The sequence below is a fragment of the Caloenas nicobarica genome, chromosome 19 (genome assembly GCF_036013445.1).
Source record: "Caloenas nicobarica isolate bCalNic1 chromosome 19, bCalNic1.hap1, whole genome shotgun sequence".
In the NCBI taxonomy this organism is placed as follows: domain Eukaryota; kingdom Metazoa; phylum Chordata; class Aves; order Columbiformes; family Columbidae; genus Caloenas; species Caloenas nicobarica.
Genome location: NC_088263.1, coordinates 8,969,966 through 8,986,245, shown reverse-complemented (window position 1 = coordinate 8,986,245; position 16,280 = coordinate 8,969,966). Strand labels below are relative to the sequence as shown.

Below are 16,280 nucleotides of genomic sequence, written 5' to 3'. Positions count from 1 at the left end.
GCTATGGGATAAAGCGATCCAAGTTCCTCGGGTTCGTACTTTTTCTCCTCTGCTAACAGGCAGTTTTCACTCTTCACTGAAGGGCAGCCTTGGGTGTGCTCCTCAGGCACCGGTGACCTGGCGTTCCCACCTTGCCGCTTCATTAGTGCTTCCAGGGAATTAATGAGCTGCCAACAGTTTTATGCCCTCGTGGAGTTTCAGCTGCACCTGGGCCAAAACCAAAACCAGCCAAACCCATGAATGTTCTACCAGGCAGACCCTCGGCAATTTCTGCAGCACCCGGGTGTTTGACATAACGGAGAATTTACAGCATTGATTGAACAGCTGGTAATTACAATATTAATACTGCATTTAATATTTAAAATGCAAAACCGTATTAGAACAACGCTGCGGACTCTCAGGTCTGGTAGCCCATTTCCAGCAGCAGCAGCTCAGCATTACGCCTCCCAACACAGTCCATTAGATCGCATCACCCCCAGGACAAATTTCTTCCTGACCCTTAGCTGACAACCATCATGTGCCCTGGTGCGTGAGGGCTGATCGCCCTTCCGCAGGTTTTATCCTGCCTGGTTTAACTGCAGAGGCTATTTTTATGCCGAAGGCTGGGCCATTTTACAGCTCTTTATCCCAGATTTGTGTGTGCCCGGGGTTCCTCGCCCTGGCTCCCAGCCGGGGCCGGGCAGCACCGAGCTCATTGCTGCTGTAAAGAGCAGGAGTGTGAACATCTGGCAGCTGCAGAGCAGCCTCTATTCGCTCGCATTATGATAACACAGTAACGACGGCTGGTAATTAAAAGTCTGACAGTTTTTCCTACGCAAAACACCGGTTTATTGAGTTTTTGGAAGAAAGTGTTATGGCTAAAACCTGGGCACAGAGCCCTGTTTGTTTGCAACAGCTTTACCCTCTTCTGTCTTTGCTGCAGCTCCAAGCACCTGCACTCGAGCAGTGCGTGTGTTGGGAATGTGGCAGGTACTTCAGGATGCTCGGCAGAAATTTGGGATCTCCACTTGCAGTACAATCTGCATTTCCAGAGCCTGGTTTCCTTCCCAAGGATGAGTGGGGTTTTGGTCCTAAAAATCTGCAAAGGGGAGCCAGTGCCCAGCTGTGTGTCCCGGAAAGCAAAGCCACATGCCTGGTGCCACCAGTGAATGTGCCTGGACCTTGTTCCGCCAGCTGAGCCCAGACACCTGCCCGGTGCTCACAGCCAGGATCACCGGCAAATTTGTACTCAGCTGCCAATTTAAAATCCCAGCACAGCTCTTGAGACTCACCCTTGCAGAATTGCAATAAAACTTTAATTGAATGCCTCCTTCCAAAGGGGACCTCCTTGAGTTCATGTCAGCCCCTCGGAGTGACCCTTCGCAGCCACAGTTTGTCTATTTTATTATGGCACGCCATGGCCAATTTGATGGGAAAAGGATACTGCTCAGGCCACAGGGAGGAAACGCTTTAACATTCATTCAAAGTGACAGTACCCTCGTGCAATACGACTGGTAAATGCTAAATTGCCACAGATGGCAGATTTATGTTTCGTTTCCCCAAGATGCCTTGCCTGCATTGCTGGGGGCTCGCTGTGTGTGTTTGGGGAAGGACCCACATTGCAGCTGCAGGTGCCGATCTGCCTGTAGACACCTTTTTTTCTTGATAGCCGGATTCTCAAAAAGTGCAAAAATGGGAAAGTATGCATAGATGGGCACAAAAAAAAAAAAAAAAAAAAAAAAAAAAAAAAAAAAAAAAAAAAAAAAATCTGAAAGTGATGAGGTCTTTAAAAGCCAGATCAAAAAGCCAGAGGGAGGGCGAGAAAGAGCTCGGCCCTTGTCTGTCAAGAGGGAGGTGATTTGCTGCAGAGCAGCCCCGGAGCCCAGGGGATGCTGAGCCCATGGGCGGATGCCGCAGCACCATGGCTGGGGTGGCTCTGAGCCCATGTCCGGTGTCACCCGGGGCTCTGGGATGCTCCTCTCTCTTCCAGACCAAAGCTGTTTCTCAGGGTCATCTCTACCATCTCTTGGAGGACAGCAAAGCCACGAAGCCGCAGAGAATTCCTTATGTAATCACTCCTTTGCCTTCCTCTTTTCATTCTTTTTTCGGTTTTATTTGACAGATTTGCTTAAAAAACAGCGTGGGAATACAAATGACATGTTCAATACAGATCAGCTCATGGCTTTACAACATCCCAAAGAACATAAGTACCACATTATCACAAGTCCTCGGCACAGGCTGAGAACAAAAGCCCAGCGCACGTCGCTTCGGCTCGGTGCTGTTTGTCGTGGCTCACGCAGATCCCTCCTTTCAGCTCAGCAAAGCCTCTTCTCTCGGTCATCTCCACTCGGTGATACGTGTTCTCCTATGATGATTATACACCAAACTCTTAATGGCCATGAACTTATTCAGCCTGGAGGACCTGGGGACTATTTTACAGGAAGAAGCAGCTGTTTGGGGTTCATTAAAGCTCTGTGGGCTGGTGCCTGTCCTGCTGCAGACAAGCTGCATCCCTCCTTTATACTCGTCGTTTGCGATGTGAAGATGGCCCTCCCTTCCAGGTGGCTTGGGAACCGTTTTTACGAGGTTTTAAGCAAATCACTTAATCCCTCTCCAGGTCAGCAGAGCCATTGCTGCTCCCCTTGCTTCGTGTTGGCTCTTGCAGATTTTAGGAAGAGCTCAGCCCTGGGCTTGTCAATCAGTCACCCGCCTCCTCATTTTTTTGGCCATCGACTCATCCGAGGAACCCAGGTGAAGCCTGTGTGGCTCTGTGCTTCGTAGGGGAGACCCATTTTTCTTCTGTGTTCGTATCTGCTAGCTGCATTCCTCCATCCAACAGCTTGCGCAATACAGTGAATATAATCCATGCCCATCTGGCTTTTATTTATTCATGATGGGTCTGATCCTGCAAAGTGCTGTTGAGAGGAGCTGAGCCTTGCTAACTCCTTTTGTACCCCTGCAGAAATGGAGGGTCTCAGCATCTACTGTCATCCGGCAGGAAAATATTCAGAGTAAATTAATATAAAGAGGGATGTGCACGTTTGTTTTTATAGTGCTGCAGAAGTGGAGTTATTAGGAAATCAGCCTATAATTGCCCTCTTAATGATTCTTACTCTTCTGCACTCATTCAAACAGAGTCATCTCTATTGTATCAGGTATAAAAAGAGCAGCTTCATTGACATGGTTTATGACTTTATTAAAACCAAGGATTTTATATTAATAACCATCAGCTCCTCAGCTATATTTCCCCAGTGAAGAAAATGTGTGTATTGGTGTAGGTCCAAGGCAATTTGTAAACACAAAGTATTAAAAGGCTCAACAATTCTAAAAAGTTTTAATTGGAAACTCAACAAATTGCTTTGCAACATCTTAATGCTTCAATATGGAGCTCTCAGATAATGAGGAGCTAATTAAGGGGCCAGGATTCATTTTTTTATGAGAACTGTCTCCATATGGGCTCCGCATTTGGTGCTTGCAGAACTAATGAAGGTCAGAGAAGTAACAGCAAAGGAAGAAAGGAAAATTTTTAGCTCTCGGTGTTGTGATGATGCTAAGCAACAGTCAGTATTTCTGCCTGGGTTTTAGGCCAGGTGCTGAACAAGCTTCATTTAATTCGATGGGACAGTCTGTGCAAGCGCTATCACAGCTCGGAGCTGCATTTCACAGCCCGGTGCTGCTCCCGGGGGCTTTGCCACCGGTGGGGGAAGGATGAGCTTTGGTTTCTGTGTGTCAGCCCCACAAACCAGGCTCTGCCCTGCACACAAAACCAGGGACACACGTTGCTAGGTGTGACCGTGACAGAAGGACTGGGAGGCATGTAGGTGTGCTCAGGTCCTACCATGGCCAAAAGCTGGGGAGGTGTCCTCTGGGGTGGGCAGGAGGGCTCCAGGGACGGGGATTGTCTTGGAGAGAAGGACAGAAGATGACCACAGCTTGGTGAGCTGCAGGAATGAAAATGAACCCCATCAGATACCCCATTCATCCCAGGGCAGGGTTGAAACCACCGGAGAGCATCGGTTCGTTGGACTCCAATGTCGTGACATGCAAAATTAAATCTGTGCAGCGACTTGCTCAGCTACGGAGCTGGGACACGGCACAGCTGATGGGGCTGGGAGCACAACCTGGGTTCTGCATCCGGCCAAAACACTCACAAATATCTTCTGAATTAAGCCCTTGTGAAATATTAAAGACACATAAGCACACATGCAAAAGTATGGTCAGATGTTCCTCTGAAGTCGCTGAATCCCGTGACTAAATTTGGACCAGCAAGCCTCGTGCACCAAATAATTAAGTCACAGGCTATAGAAAGCAATCCTCTGGGACGTACTTGTCTTTGAATGGCTCATCCACTTGAAAAGTAATACATACCATTAAGTATATAGCCATATGGCATCCATTTATAGAATATTGCACTACAGGCAAACAGGACAAAGGTACACCCCTTAAAGTGCTTTTCTCATCTCATTAACTTTGGGTACAAGTTGCAGGAAAGCTTCTCTGTCTTTGTTATGTTCAAGGACATTTTGTGCTGTTGAGTCTTGTATTAAATGAATTGCACTAGGAAAAATTAGAATCTAAATGTAGCTGTGCCCTAAAGCAAACAGCATTATTTTGCCTTTCTGTAATTCAATTTATTTTTGCAGATCAATGTTTCGAAGCCAACGTGTTCTTTTGTCCTCAAATCTTACCTAATGACAAAGCTGAGGTTGGGTGATTTGGTGCATGGCAGCGCTCTGGTGTGGCAGGTTCGGGGGGTGTCCTGCGACGAGCTCTGATCTGCCTGAAGCATCTCCCCAAAACCGGGCAGATCGGCTGGGACAGTCTCTGCGAACACCTACAGAGTTCTCAGAGAGGAACCCACTCAGGGCTTGCAGGAAACAGAGTAGGAGAAGCTCAGCTGCTGGGACAATAATGTCACCCTGTGCACTCGCGGAGCAGGTTCCGGTGGCTGCAAAAGCTCCGTCCCTGTTGTAGCATCGGCATCCATCCCATCGATTGCAACAGTCGCTGGATCCAGCTCTAAATCTTGGAAAAACTGCATGCTCCCCTTAAATGAGTTTGCACTGAAGAAATACATTAATTAAATAGAAATGACTGCAGGTGCCTTACAGCTTTTTGGCTTAACAGATTTCTCTTGTGCATTGAAGATCAATACCGCTGCCAATTACACCATGGGTATCTAGCCCCATTTTTTTAAAGCTTCTTGCAGGGGAAAACCACTGCTAAATATCGGACATCTCCACAAACCTGGCAGTCCAGAGCCCTGGAATTACGGTGTGTAGCAGAGAAACGAGTCCTCAGAGAGCTGTCCCCATTCTGGATCCAGCCGGCATTTCGGCAAGAGGAGTCGTGCTGACACAGGGCAATATCTCAAACCCGTGGAACAGGCTCAAACATCTACACGTGGAGGATCGTTCATTGCTGCTGGTGGTTTAATCCAGCTCTGGGAAACCACATTACACCATTTTTTCCCTTTCCCCTCTACTCCTGCTGAAAAGCCCAACAGGCACCTTCTGCTAAGACTGAGAGGTTGAAATCCGCGTGTGCAATTTGCAGCCGTCACCAATTGCTTGTATTAAATTTCCTGACCTCAGTGATCTGTGCTCCTTCCAAGGGCTCTAATGCATCCGTCTGCCAAGTTCGGAGCCTGAACCTCATCAGCAAATGCAGCTGTTCCCAGACCACTTGGCTGAAAAATCCTCCCGTCTGGTGGTGCTAAACACCATCACCTGCTTCTCTGGCTGGAAAGGAGGCAACAAGGGTCTAATGACACCACAGCCAGCCCTTTGCAGCTTGCAGAGGTATCGAGCATCACCCCACATCCCACAGCAGCCAGTGGCAGCAGAATGAAGCTACTGGTGTTGGGTTCCCGGTAGAACGAGCCCTGCCATGGGGAGAACGGGGAAGCGCAGGATTTATTAACGGTGGTTGAGAGGAGCATGCTAACGTCCGGAGTCTTAAGCTTCAAGGGTTTCAGGGTTGTTCAGCTGGAAAAGTGCCTCGGATTGCTTCAAGGTGCGTGCAGCATCCTGCGATGCTGTGAGGTCCCTGCTATGGCAAAAAGAAGAGGGACGCTTGTGTTCAGCGCTCAGGCCCCAACAGTAACAGTTACTAATGATAATAAGCGTCACAGTGCTAGCTGCAATAAATGGAAGGAGATTTTTACTAGCGTAAGACTGTAGCAAATTCAGGATGATAAGAACTCTAAGCATTTGAGAAGGAAAATGATCCAATTGTACCTGGTGGTCCAAGGCACCGTGTCTCCAGCTCTAATGAAGGTGACAGACACAATTTCCTCCTGTTGCAGCATTGATACCAAACATTGTCACCCCCTGACTCCGAGATGGAGAGAAATCTGAGCTAAAAACCTCCCCAATAATTCCCGTTACCCCTGCCCTATGTTTGGTCATTCGTACAGAGAAGACAATAAACAAAGCAGGGAAGTCTCCTAATATTTTTATTGTTCCTTAGATAACTGTGGATAGTACAAAGTTTTCCTCTTAAAAAAAATTAATTACCTTCTAACTTCCATAAACAGGGCTTCCCATGGGAATCTGATGCCACAGAATTTCCACAGAAGCGATTTCCAACCACCATAATGCTATGTAGATAGTATAACAGTAAGAGAATATTCTCGTAATTATCAACATGAAATTGGTTATCTGTGTATAAGGGTGAACACTGACCTTTTTTTTCTTTTTAGAAACAAAACCATCATTTATTAATCCAAACTACATCATTGCATTTACAACATTCATTGCATAAACTGGACATACAAAGTTTTGCCACCTCTGGTAAATAACAGACATACATTATACAATATATTTGCTGAATACATAAGTTCAAACAATATGGGTACAACAACTTGTTCATAATACATACTTAAACCATTGTGTTTAATAGTTACTAAGACACAGATCCATGAGCTACTTCGGGTCTCAGCACAGTTAATCTAAGTGACAAGAACACAGTTGAGAGACAGTAGCTGCAATGGAAGGCGAAGAAAACTAACCTGTGATAGGTCTTGTTCAGACAGCGAGAGCTCCTCACGGGTCAGCGTTTTCTGCTTAGAAATACAAATCACACAACCATCACAGCTGCCCGCGATGTTGGGGAAATGTCCATGCAACCCACACACAGAAGAAAGCGAGTCTCCCAAGGATAAACTTTCAACAGTCATTGCCTTACTTCTTTAGTATGTACTACAGGTTTGCTATCGAACATAACAAAACAAAACCCCAAAACTTAAGTGGTTCTTCAAGTGCAGTTCCAGCTGCAAGTACATGGTTATTCGTGAGTCTATAACACAGGGCCAGACTTCTAGAAATGTAGAGGTAATGCTGATCTGTCAGGTTTATGCTGAATAATCCTCCATGACATTGGTCTTAATTTTGGCAGCTGTTTATATATTTACTTATTTAAAGAGTGTTTCCTCGATATTAGTATTTTTTTAAATTAATTTCTCCCTTTTTTTCCTTTTTTTTTTGTTTTCTAAATCAGTTTCTAAACAAGGACGGACTACAACTCGTCAGACCTGATGACGTGGAAGAGGGTGACATTGTAAAGTATTTGGTGCCCGTTGTTCCAGGCATAGAGGGCCCGATCCTTGGGGTTGTAGTCCAACATGGAAATGTGCGAGTACTTGTTCTGGAAGGGGATGTCGATGTACTCGTAGGTGGAGGCGTTGGTCTGGTAGGCGTAATGGACCTTGGTACCTCCCGAGTAGCCGTTGGTGACGTAGAGGGTGCCGCAGATGATGAAGGCCTCCCCGGCGCTGCGTTTCGGGTAGCTGGTGTTCCAGGTCTGGAGGCTCTGGAGGGTGTTGGGGTCCAACTTGCTGATGACAATGTTGCCGGCGTTCTGGTTGGTGGCGTAGACGGCCCACAGCCCGTTCTCGTCCACCATGAGGTCAATGTCCGAGTGGCCACCCCAGGCGTAGTGGTACATGTTGTTGTAGCCGGCATAATCCAGGCTGCGAGTCTTGAGAATGGTCTCTGTTTTCAAGTCAAACCTGATAATTATGTGGCTTTGGTATTTATTGAAATAGATGGAGCCGTTATAGACCACTTGACCAGTGCCTGACCACGGGTGAGGGAGACGGTGAGAGGTAAAATTGTCAGTATTCATGAAATCTGCCATGGATTTATATTCACGGACGAAGCGGTTGTTGTGGTAGCTGTCCATGTACCAGACCTGGGCGAGCAATGAAACACATGGGGTTAGCAAACAGAAGAGACCCGGCTGAGCCAGGCACAGCACCCTGGAAACTCAACTGGGAGCAAAATCCAGAGCAAGGAATCCAACCTGCTGGAAAACAGTATGTCCAGCGCCTGTTAGTGACGCCCAGAAATAAACCCAATTTTTGGAACCCCAAAAATCAACCAAGAAATCAACTGAATAGCAAAGCTTTCCTGGGGAAAATCTGGTATCTGCCCAGGAATATGGGAGCTTAAGCGATTCCCTGGGAGCGCTGCGTGATGGACACTGTCCTTCCAGAGCACAATTAACATCTTTTCTCTGGCTAAATCCGGATTATTATGGCGATGCTGCTTTTACTTCCCATAAGCCCCATTGAAGTGGCACTCAGTAACCGACACCAGAACTCCATTAATCTGGCATGCAGAAGCGACGGATGCAATTGCTCATTGTCAAGGAAATTCAGGCAAAATCCATATTGGTTTAAAAATCATACACTTCTGCATCAAAAGCTGAAACCAAGGCCACTAAAATATAACAAAGACATCAAAATCTCGCTATCGGTAGATGGGGGAGAGATTTTAGATCATCATTTAAGCGCCAGTTCACTAGGGACACTGTCTAGACACCATAAAAAAAAGCTTTTGTCATATGAAACCAATTCCGAGGCAAATGACAAAGCTGTGCCATTAATATCAAGAAGAAAGATCCAGCCAGTGAGTGACATTCTGTATGAAGTTACTGCCTAAAAATAAGATAGCTGCTTTCTGTAGAAACTGTTTAGGAAGGACAAAAAGTAAATTAAGTAACAAGACGAAAGCCTTTAAGGATGTGGAATTGGGTAATGTTGTAGTGCAAACTTCTTGTGCAAACCCCTTGCAAAATCTGCTGGTATCGTCTCTGTGATCTGGCTGTCCCCAGGGTCCCTTAGAAGAGCAGGCTGCTCCCGTAAGATTTCCGTTTTTCCCCAGCTGTGTTCAACGATTTCATGACATGAATAAATGACCACACGAACCACTGAACACCTCCTGGGGCTCGGCAACATAAGGTGGACACGATAAACCACCCATCTCTCCTCATCCTCAGTTTTCTCCTCTGCAGGGTAGGCAAGGAAGTTCACTTAACTGTGTGTTTCTAATAAAATTCATAATAGATTTATGTATTATATACACATACATGCTCGTGAAGCTTGAGCTTCAGTTCAGAGAAAACTGCATGTCTACTCTCACAACAAAAACACACTGTAGAAAAAGGCATGGGTAAAAAATAATATTAAAAAATACTGGTTTGGGACAAAAATCTCTGAAGACATGGAAAGATCTTTAGAATTTGATCAACCAGCTTCAGCTGCAACAGGTCTGACTCTCCTTTCACAGATGTATAAATCATGTTATTAATAGCGCTGAGGGCTGCACAGCCCAAAGGGGACAAGTCCCCTCTCTTGAGCAAAACAGGATGTGATGTGGGTAAAGTCTTCGCATCTCACCTCATAATTAGGATCGTATCGGGGCTATACATGAAGTTTTGTTTCATAACTGTAAAATATGGAGGTTTTGTACTGAGGAACCAGTTGCTAGAGGGAAAGAGCCCAACATGTCAAGTCACTGCTGCTTCCTTGCTGCACATCCACAGGAAAACAGAGCCAAGCCCAGGGGTGGTTTCTCCAGAGCATCCCTCATCCTCTCTTAGCTACTGAAAGGTGATCATGGGGCAAAGCTCTTAAAATAGATGCCCCAATACAGCCCTTGCTGCTGCCTTCATCCTTTGATGAAGGATGCTGCATGCAGGAGGGAATTACTATGCAGCCAAGCTCTGTGGTTTTTGTTTTGTTTTGCTGCCTGCAAATCCTCAGGAAACTCTCGAGATATTTTCCATTCCAACAGTCATGGGAAGCCTGGATTGATTTTCAGCCAGTTATTGGCCTCCTACCTCCTTGGGATCAAAATTGAATGGTCTGAATGGGAAAAAAAAAAAAAAGACCAAAACAAAGCAAAACAAATCTCTCTCTGGCTACAATCAGTTAATTCCTCACAACAATGCTGGAGGAGGAGAAGGAGGATGGAGGACAAATGCAGTCAGGTGATGTTATTGGAGGCATCGGCAGCAGAAGAGCAGCAGGGACCAGGACCACGGGTCCCTCTGCTTGGCCCCAGCGCCCCCTTGGCTGCCAAACCCAGCTGAGAAACCCAATTTTTGATTTTTTCAGGAGCACAGACCTTGTGGTGACTCTTCTGAGAAGCCACGCACGCTCATCACTGCAGTGAGTGTCACCTGCCCTGGGAAGAGACCATCACACGGGGCTGCTCAGCCCCCTCCTCATCCTCCCTCCCTGCGGGATGCTCAGCCCCCTCCTGCTGCAGAGGAGACCAGCAGATCCCCCCCCCGAGGCGAATCAGGACCTTCCACAGGTTTCACAAAGCACAACCTGCGCTTCGGTGCTTGGATGTAATGAGTTTCCAACGACCTCCGCCACATCCGCGGAGGTGGGAACACAGGGATGAAGCTGTTACGCTCTTACCTTGTTCTCTCCCTCGGGAGCAAGAGGGTCCGTCATCCACGATCCAAACCTGGACCCCGAGGTTTTAATTGTGATCGGGTCACTTATTCCCGTCAGCTTGCCACAAGCTGAAAAAGAGTGCAAGGCTGGTGAGCACCGCGTCAGAGCACCTTTGGCGATGGGTCTTTGGCAGCCCCGAAGCCCCGATGATGGGCACCAGCCCTGGGCACCACCCACTGCTCTCCCCTGCTGATGGGCAGCTCTGCTTCTATTTAATTAGAGGTGATTAAGCGAGGTAATTAAGAGAACAACTGTCGGATGTTTTTGTTTGTTTCCTGCCTCTAAATAACAATTATCCTTATCACGCTGCCCCCAAGAAAACAAGCTTTCCTGAACCAGCCCTGCTGCTAATGTCACAGAATAGAAAATGAGAAGCGTTAGCCGGGGTCGAGCAGCCAGGTGGGGAAGTTAGCTGAATAGCTCTGCTCATTTCTGCTATAACAGAGTGGGTGCAGCCAAGATAAAAAGACAGACGTGTCTATTCCAGCCCTGCTGGAAACATGCATTTGTTATAGGTTATGCAAAGGAGAAAAAGAAAACAAGGTGGGAAATTATATATAACATAAATCTTTTCCCTGCAAAGACCATTTACTGGCTTCTACCAGCCACCTTCTCTGTTCCCTATCTGTCGGTGCACTTAGAAGACACTCAGGAATCCACCAGCCTCCTCCTGTCTTCTCCACCAGCTCCACTTGAGGAACCCAAACGCAGAGGACAGAGGGCAGGAGGTGTGTGGGGGGGTCTCAAGGGTCCCTCGGGAGCTGCCTCCAGAATCCTGCCCAGCTTCAGCATCACCACAACAGCGACGTGCCCCCGTGCAGCGCTACGAGCCAGGTTTTGCAGCATATTTAGGTACTTCACAGTGTTGATTTCACGCCATTGAATTCAGTGGGCATGTCAGCACATTTACAAGCTCAGCTGAGTGCCTGGCTGTGTTTTTAAGCCCTAAACACGAGATGAAACAGTGGCAACTCTCCTCCCAACTCACTGCGCTGGCAGCTTGTATCCCTTCCCTTCTGACACCGACCCCAGCATCCCTCTGGGGACGCCCGTGACTAGATACCTGCAACGCTACAGCCTCAGCATCAAAGGTACGGCCACATGCCAAGCTCCTATTTCCAGCAATATCCCCAAGTTTCAGCAAAGCTGCCATTCTGGTCCACTGCAGCACCAGCATTTTAGCACATGTGCACCAAGGAATGACAGGCGAAGAGACCACGACGTCGCAGGAGGGACTGGGGACTGGTGTTGGATGGTCTGTGGTTACAGGAGCACTCGTTTAAAACCCGGACGCATTCAGCGGACCTGCAGCAGCATCTCCTGAGCAAGGTGTTGGTATTGACAAAGGGATGCAATGGGTTAAAATAATAACTGCTTAATGTCTTGCAAATTCCCCTTGCTGAGGACAGGCCTTCCTCTAATCACAGATCTGCTCAACACTGCCTTCCATTATCGCAGCCCTATATTTCTGTCACTTTATCTCTTTCCATCCATTTCCCTGGAGAGAACAGTTGTATAAAAGCTGATTGATTAAAAAAAAAAAGTAAAAAAAAAAGGCAGCAGCAGCTGATAAAAGTAAACTAATGTTGTTTGCAAGTAGTGAGGCTACACCTCATACATGTTTAGCTGGAGGCACATTCACAATAGCTCTTTAGCAATGCATGAGAGTTGCTCTTACACAGGGCAAGGTGTTTTCTCTCCTGGTGTAAATCTATCACAGGTACTCATGCCAGGGGGAGGTTTCAAATGGATGCTGGAGCCAAACGCTTGAAGGTTCCTTGTTAGCCAGGTCCCTGCAGCTCTCAGGGGATGGACAACGTTTTGCAGCAAACGTGCTCTCCTGTTGGGATGGCAGGAGCATGGGATGCTCTGGGCATTTCAGGTCACTCAGGGATGAATGTGGGACAGGACAGTGCGACCTGGTGCCCATCCACGAGTCCAGGACACAGGGGAAGCCTGTGAGCAGCAGCTTTCGGGGCATTCACAGAGGACCTGTTTTCACTCCAGTTTCCCCAGCACTTTTCAGATCCCTGAATCTATGGCCTGTGGGGGCTCGTGTGTCCCTGTTCCTGGAAAACTGCACAAATCGGCCTCTTCCCAAGTGACCTTCCAGGCCGACCCAGCCGCCCACCCTGACCTGCCCTCCTGCAGCTCAGCAGAGCAGCAAGACCCCCCCACCCGCGCACAGCCCCTTCTCCAGCCACACCAGGAATTTTCCAGCAGGAGAAGACACGCTTTCCTCCAGCTAAAACCAGCGCTACCGTCCTCCCAGGATCCTAACACCCCCGCTCCATATTTCTCCTAAAATCCAGCCCACAAGGGACGTTTAGCAGCTCAGCAGCAATTTATCCGCCACCGCAACGACCATCACGTTGACGCCAGCACCGTCTCCTTCCGAACTCCGCGGTTCTGCTCGTGCTGATGCTGCTGCAGCCGAGCACCTTCTCTGCTGGGGCTCCCTACAAAGCTGAGGTCTGATCGCCCCCATCCCGACCCCAGCCCCCTGCAGCAACGCTGGGGCTGCAGCAGTTGGGTTGTGTCCTACCCTCACTTCTGTTAACCCAGCTGGGAGCTTCCCCCATCCCCAAAATATCTGGGACAGGCTGTCAGGGCTCTGGCCCCATCTCTGCACCAGGATTGTGGGCTGAGATTTTTTGCCAAGAGTCTGGGCAAGCTCGTGCTATCAAGCAAACACGAGCCTGTAGAGCACAGCTGAGTTAAATTCCCCCTTGAATCAAGGAGTGACAACCTCTCCACTCCTCCAAGGCTCCTCTTAGGAACGTTAATGGAAACGTTAAAATCCCTGTATAAATAGTGATCTTTAAGAGTGTAAACAGAATAACAGATTGAATGTGCCATTATTGATTTTTTTTTTCCCTTCACACACATGCCAGGGTCAGGAAGTGTTTTCACTATTGATCCATCAATAACGCTTAGGGAACCTAAAATGCAAAACAGGACCTTGTCTAAGGAAAATGCTGCTGCAGTGTTGAGCATCAGTGCTGCCCAGAGGTTGGGGAGAGGTGAACGGAGCAGGAACACATTCCTCCCCCTTCCCTTGTCCTGTGCTCATTGCAGCAGCTCCCTGATCCCGTTCTGGGTGCTCTGAGCTGGACCCTGAGCTCTAGCAAGTGAACAAGCACCAGATAAGCAGCATTGCTGGCTCATGCAGGAGCAAATCTAGGCTAAAACGTGCTACTTGGAACCCCAGTGAATCCCTCCGAGCAGATAATGTGCAGCAAACAGCAATCCTCAGCAAATGGGGCCTCATCATGTGGCAGTAAAGTGTCTGTAAGGCTGTTATCCGAATTTAACTCAATTAACTACCATTTTCACTGGTTTACACTCCGGAGCGATAAACAACATTGGAAATTCAATCCGTGCTGTTTGCTGCTAAGTCACTGAATAAATCACCCTCCTGGGCAAACCCTTATGAGATTCTGCGTCCATCTCCACGAGCACCCAGGGGTGCTGCAATGCCCCAAAGCAGCAAAGCTCCCCTGGCCCCACGGTCAAAGGGAGAGCCAGAGGAGAAAAAGGGGCACAGCCAAAAAGCCCAAATAAAGCCTCGAAAAGATTCCAAAAAACCCCCAATTTTTTTTTCTAGAAAAAGCTGCCTGCAAGAGCTCACCATCATAGCTGCCTCCATCTGTCTTACCTGGGCTACTGCCTGGGGTGGATGTCCCAGCTGGAGGACCTGAGTGTGATGGGGATGTAACGAGCCACGACATGGCCCAGAGCAGAAGGGGATCATGGTCCAAGAACAAATTCTGGGCTTTTTTTTGGGCCCTGAATGGTTTGGGAGCTCCTTCCTAAAGTCTGCCCAGGGTCTGCAGGAGGATCATCACAGCTTCCCTGGCTCTGGTGGAACCAGCCTGGGCTGGGCAGCTCCACCAAGATGCAGAGGAGCTGTGGAGTCCAGGATGGTTTTGTTTAAAAAACTATCCCTGGGAAAGTACTTCTCCAGCCCCAACTGAAATCCCTGATCCTGCTGCTGCTCCCTGTACCCGTCACCTGCAGCTCCTCCTCATCTCCAAGAGATGTTCTGGCAGCCGGCGGCTGCTGGGAGGTGTTCTACATGACCTTGGTCAACAACACACTCCTGGGCCTGTTCCCCACCCTGTCTTATCTTACCCACTGTCATTCCTGAGATGTTGGTGTGGTCCCCACGCAACAGCGCTCCAGGTTTTACACACTGCTAACACAGGATGCACCACGTCATTGTAACCTTGACCATTTCTGTCCCCATTAAGCTTTCAGGGTGGGATTCAAGAGGGTGAGGACAAGGGCAGGACTTCCCTGAGGACAAGGGCAGGACTTCCCTGAGGACAAGGGCAGGACTTCTCTGTCACCCCCAACTCTGCTGCCTTCCCTGTGGCCACCACAGGGCGAGGGACCACAGGCACGGTGCAGAAAGCGATGGCACAACTCGCCTCAGCCCGTTCCGCTCCCGAACCAAACCTGGGCACATCAGCGCTCGTTAATAAAGGAGAAATCAGGCTCTGCCCTGCCACTCGGCCGGGGGGGTTGTACCTGCTGCCCAGGCAGCTCCCCGGGGGTATCTCGGTGCACAACTCGCTGCACATTCGTAGTTCAAATACCTCTGAGCATCCAGGCTTATGTGGAAATTCGCTTTCCTCTCCAAGATTTCAAGCTTATGAGGGAAGTACAAGGTAACAGAGGACAGGATGGAAATGCAGAGGGGAAATCTAGGGGAGACGGCTGCTTACAGAAGTGTGCAGGCATCTAGAAACAAGCAAAAGCAATCCCACCAGCAGAGAGAGAAACAGCGTTACCTTGCCAAGGATATAAAGTGCTCAGAAGAGGTCTGATCTTCCATGAAGTTACCTGGGAGTGTAATTTCGTATGTGCCTCCAAAATAGACTGCAGAGCAGTTAATGTGTTTAGATTATCTGAATTGCTTAACAAGAAAGTCAGTAATTTAAGTAGAAATTAAATCAAGCCAGAGCCGGGCCAAGGAATGGTGGGGAGATCTGTTGCAGCTGCGGAGGGCAGTGCCCTCCTTCCCCTTCTCCACCCCTGCTTTGGGGTCAGATGCTGGGTTTAGCAACAGTTGTGTCTCCCCACCATAGACACACAGGCTTCAGTCAATTAATACTCTCTGAATGAGATTACAGACAAATCTCTTGCATTTTCACATTGCTGGTTACTTGGTCTGATGGAGAACTTGGTCTCGGGGAACAGGAGAGATGGGGAGGAATTTATACCCTGCACGCGGCATCATCCGGACCAAACCGCGAACCCACACCGGCTACATCATGCTCTTCTCAACAGGGATTTGCAAGATGCAAACGAAAAGGAAAAAGGGAAAGCGAGTCACAGCTTGCACGCCCACCCACGCTACCTAAAGCGGTGCACAGAGACCTTTGCTGAGGCGCCAGGTCCAGTTAGCAAAAAAGATCGGACATGGATGCATAAGCAAAATGGGTGCATGTGTTTGCTTTGCATAAGTGTTATTTGCAAATCGGCCACGAATTCACCGCATTTCACCCTCCACTTATGCAAACACTGCAAAACGTCACATGCC

The 16,280-nt window shown here is 48.3% G+C and overlaps 1 protein-coding gene across 2 annotated transcripts in view; it reads right to left on the bottom strand.

The window, feature by feature from the left end:
- Nucleotides 1-6,419: 6,419 nt before the first annotated feature.
- Nucleotides 6,420-16,280, bottom strand: part of OLFM1 (olfactomedin 1) — a 30,709-nt gene continuing 20,848 nt past the window's right edge. For both annotated transcript variants that reach the window (XM_065648469.1, XM_065648468.1), the window contains exons 5-6: nt 10,694-10,800; nt 6,420-8,172 (exon numbers count right to left, since the gene is read on the bottom strand). In XM_065648469.1, coding sequence (XP_065504541.1) covers nt 7,498-8,172; nt 10,694-10,800 — 782 coding nt within the window. In that variant the 3' untranslated portion in view covers nt 6,420-7,497. The remainder of the gene's footprint in view (nt 8,173-10,693; nt 10,801-16,280) is intronic.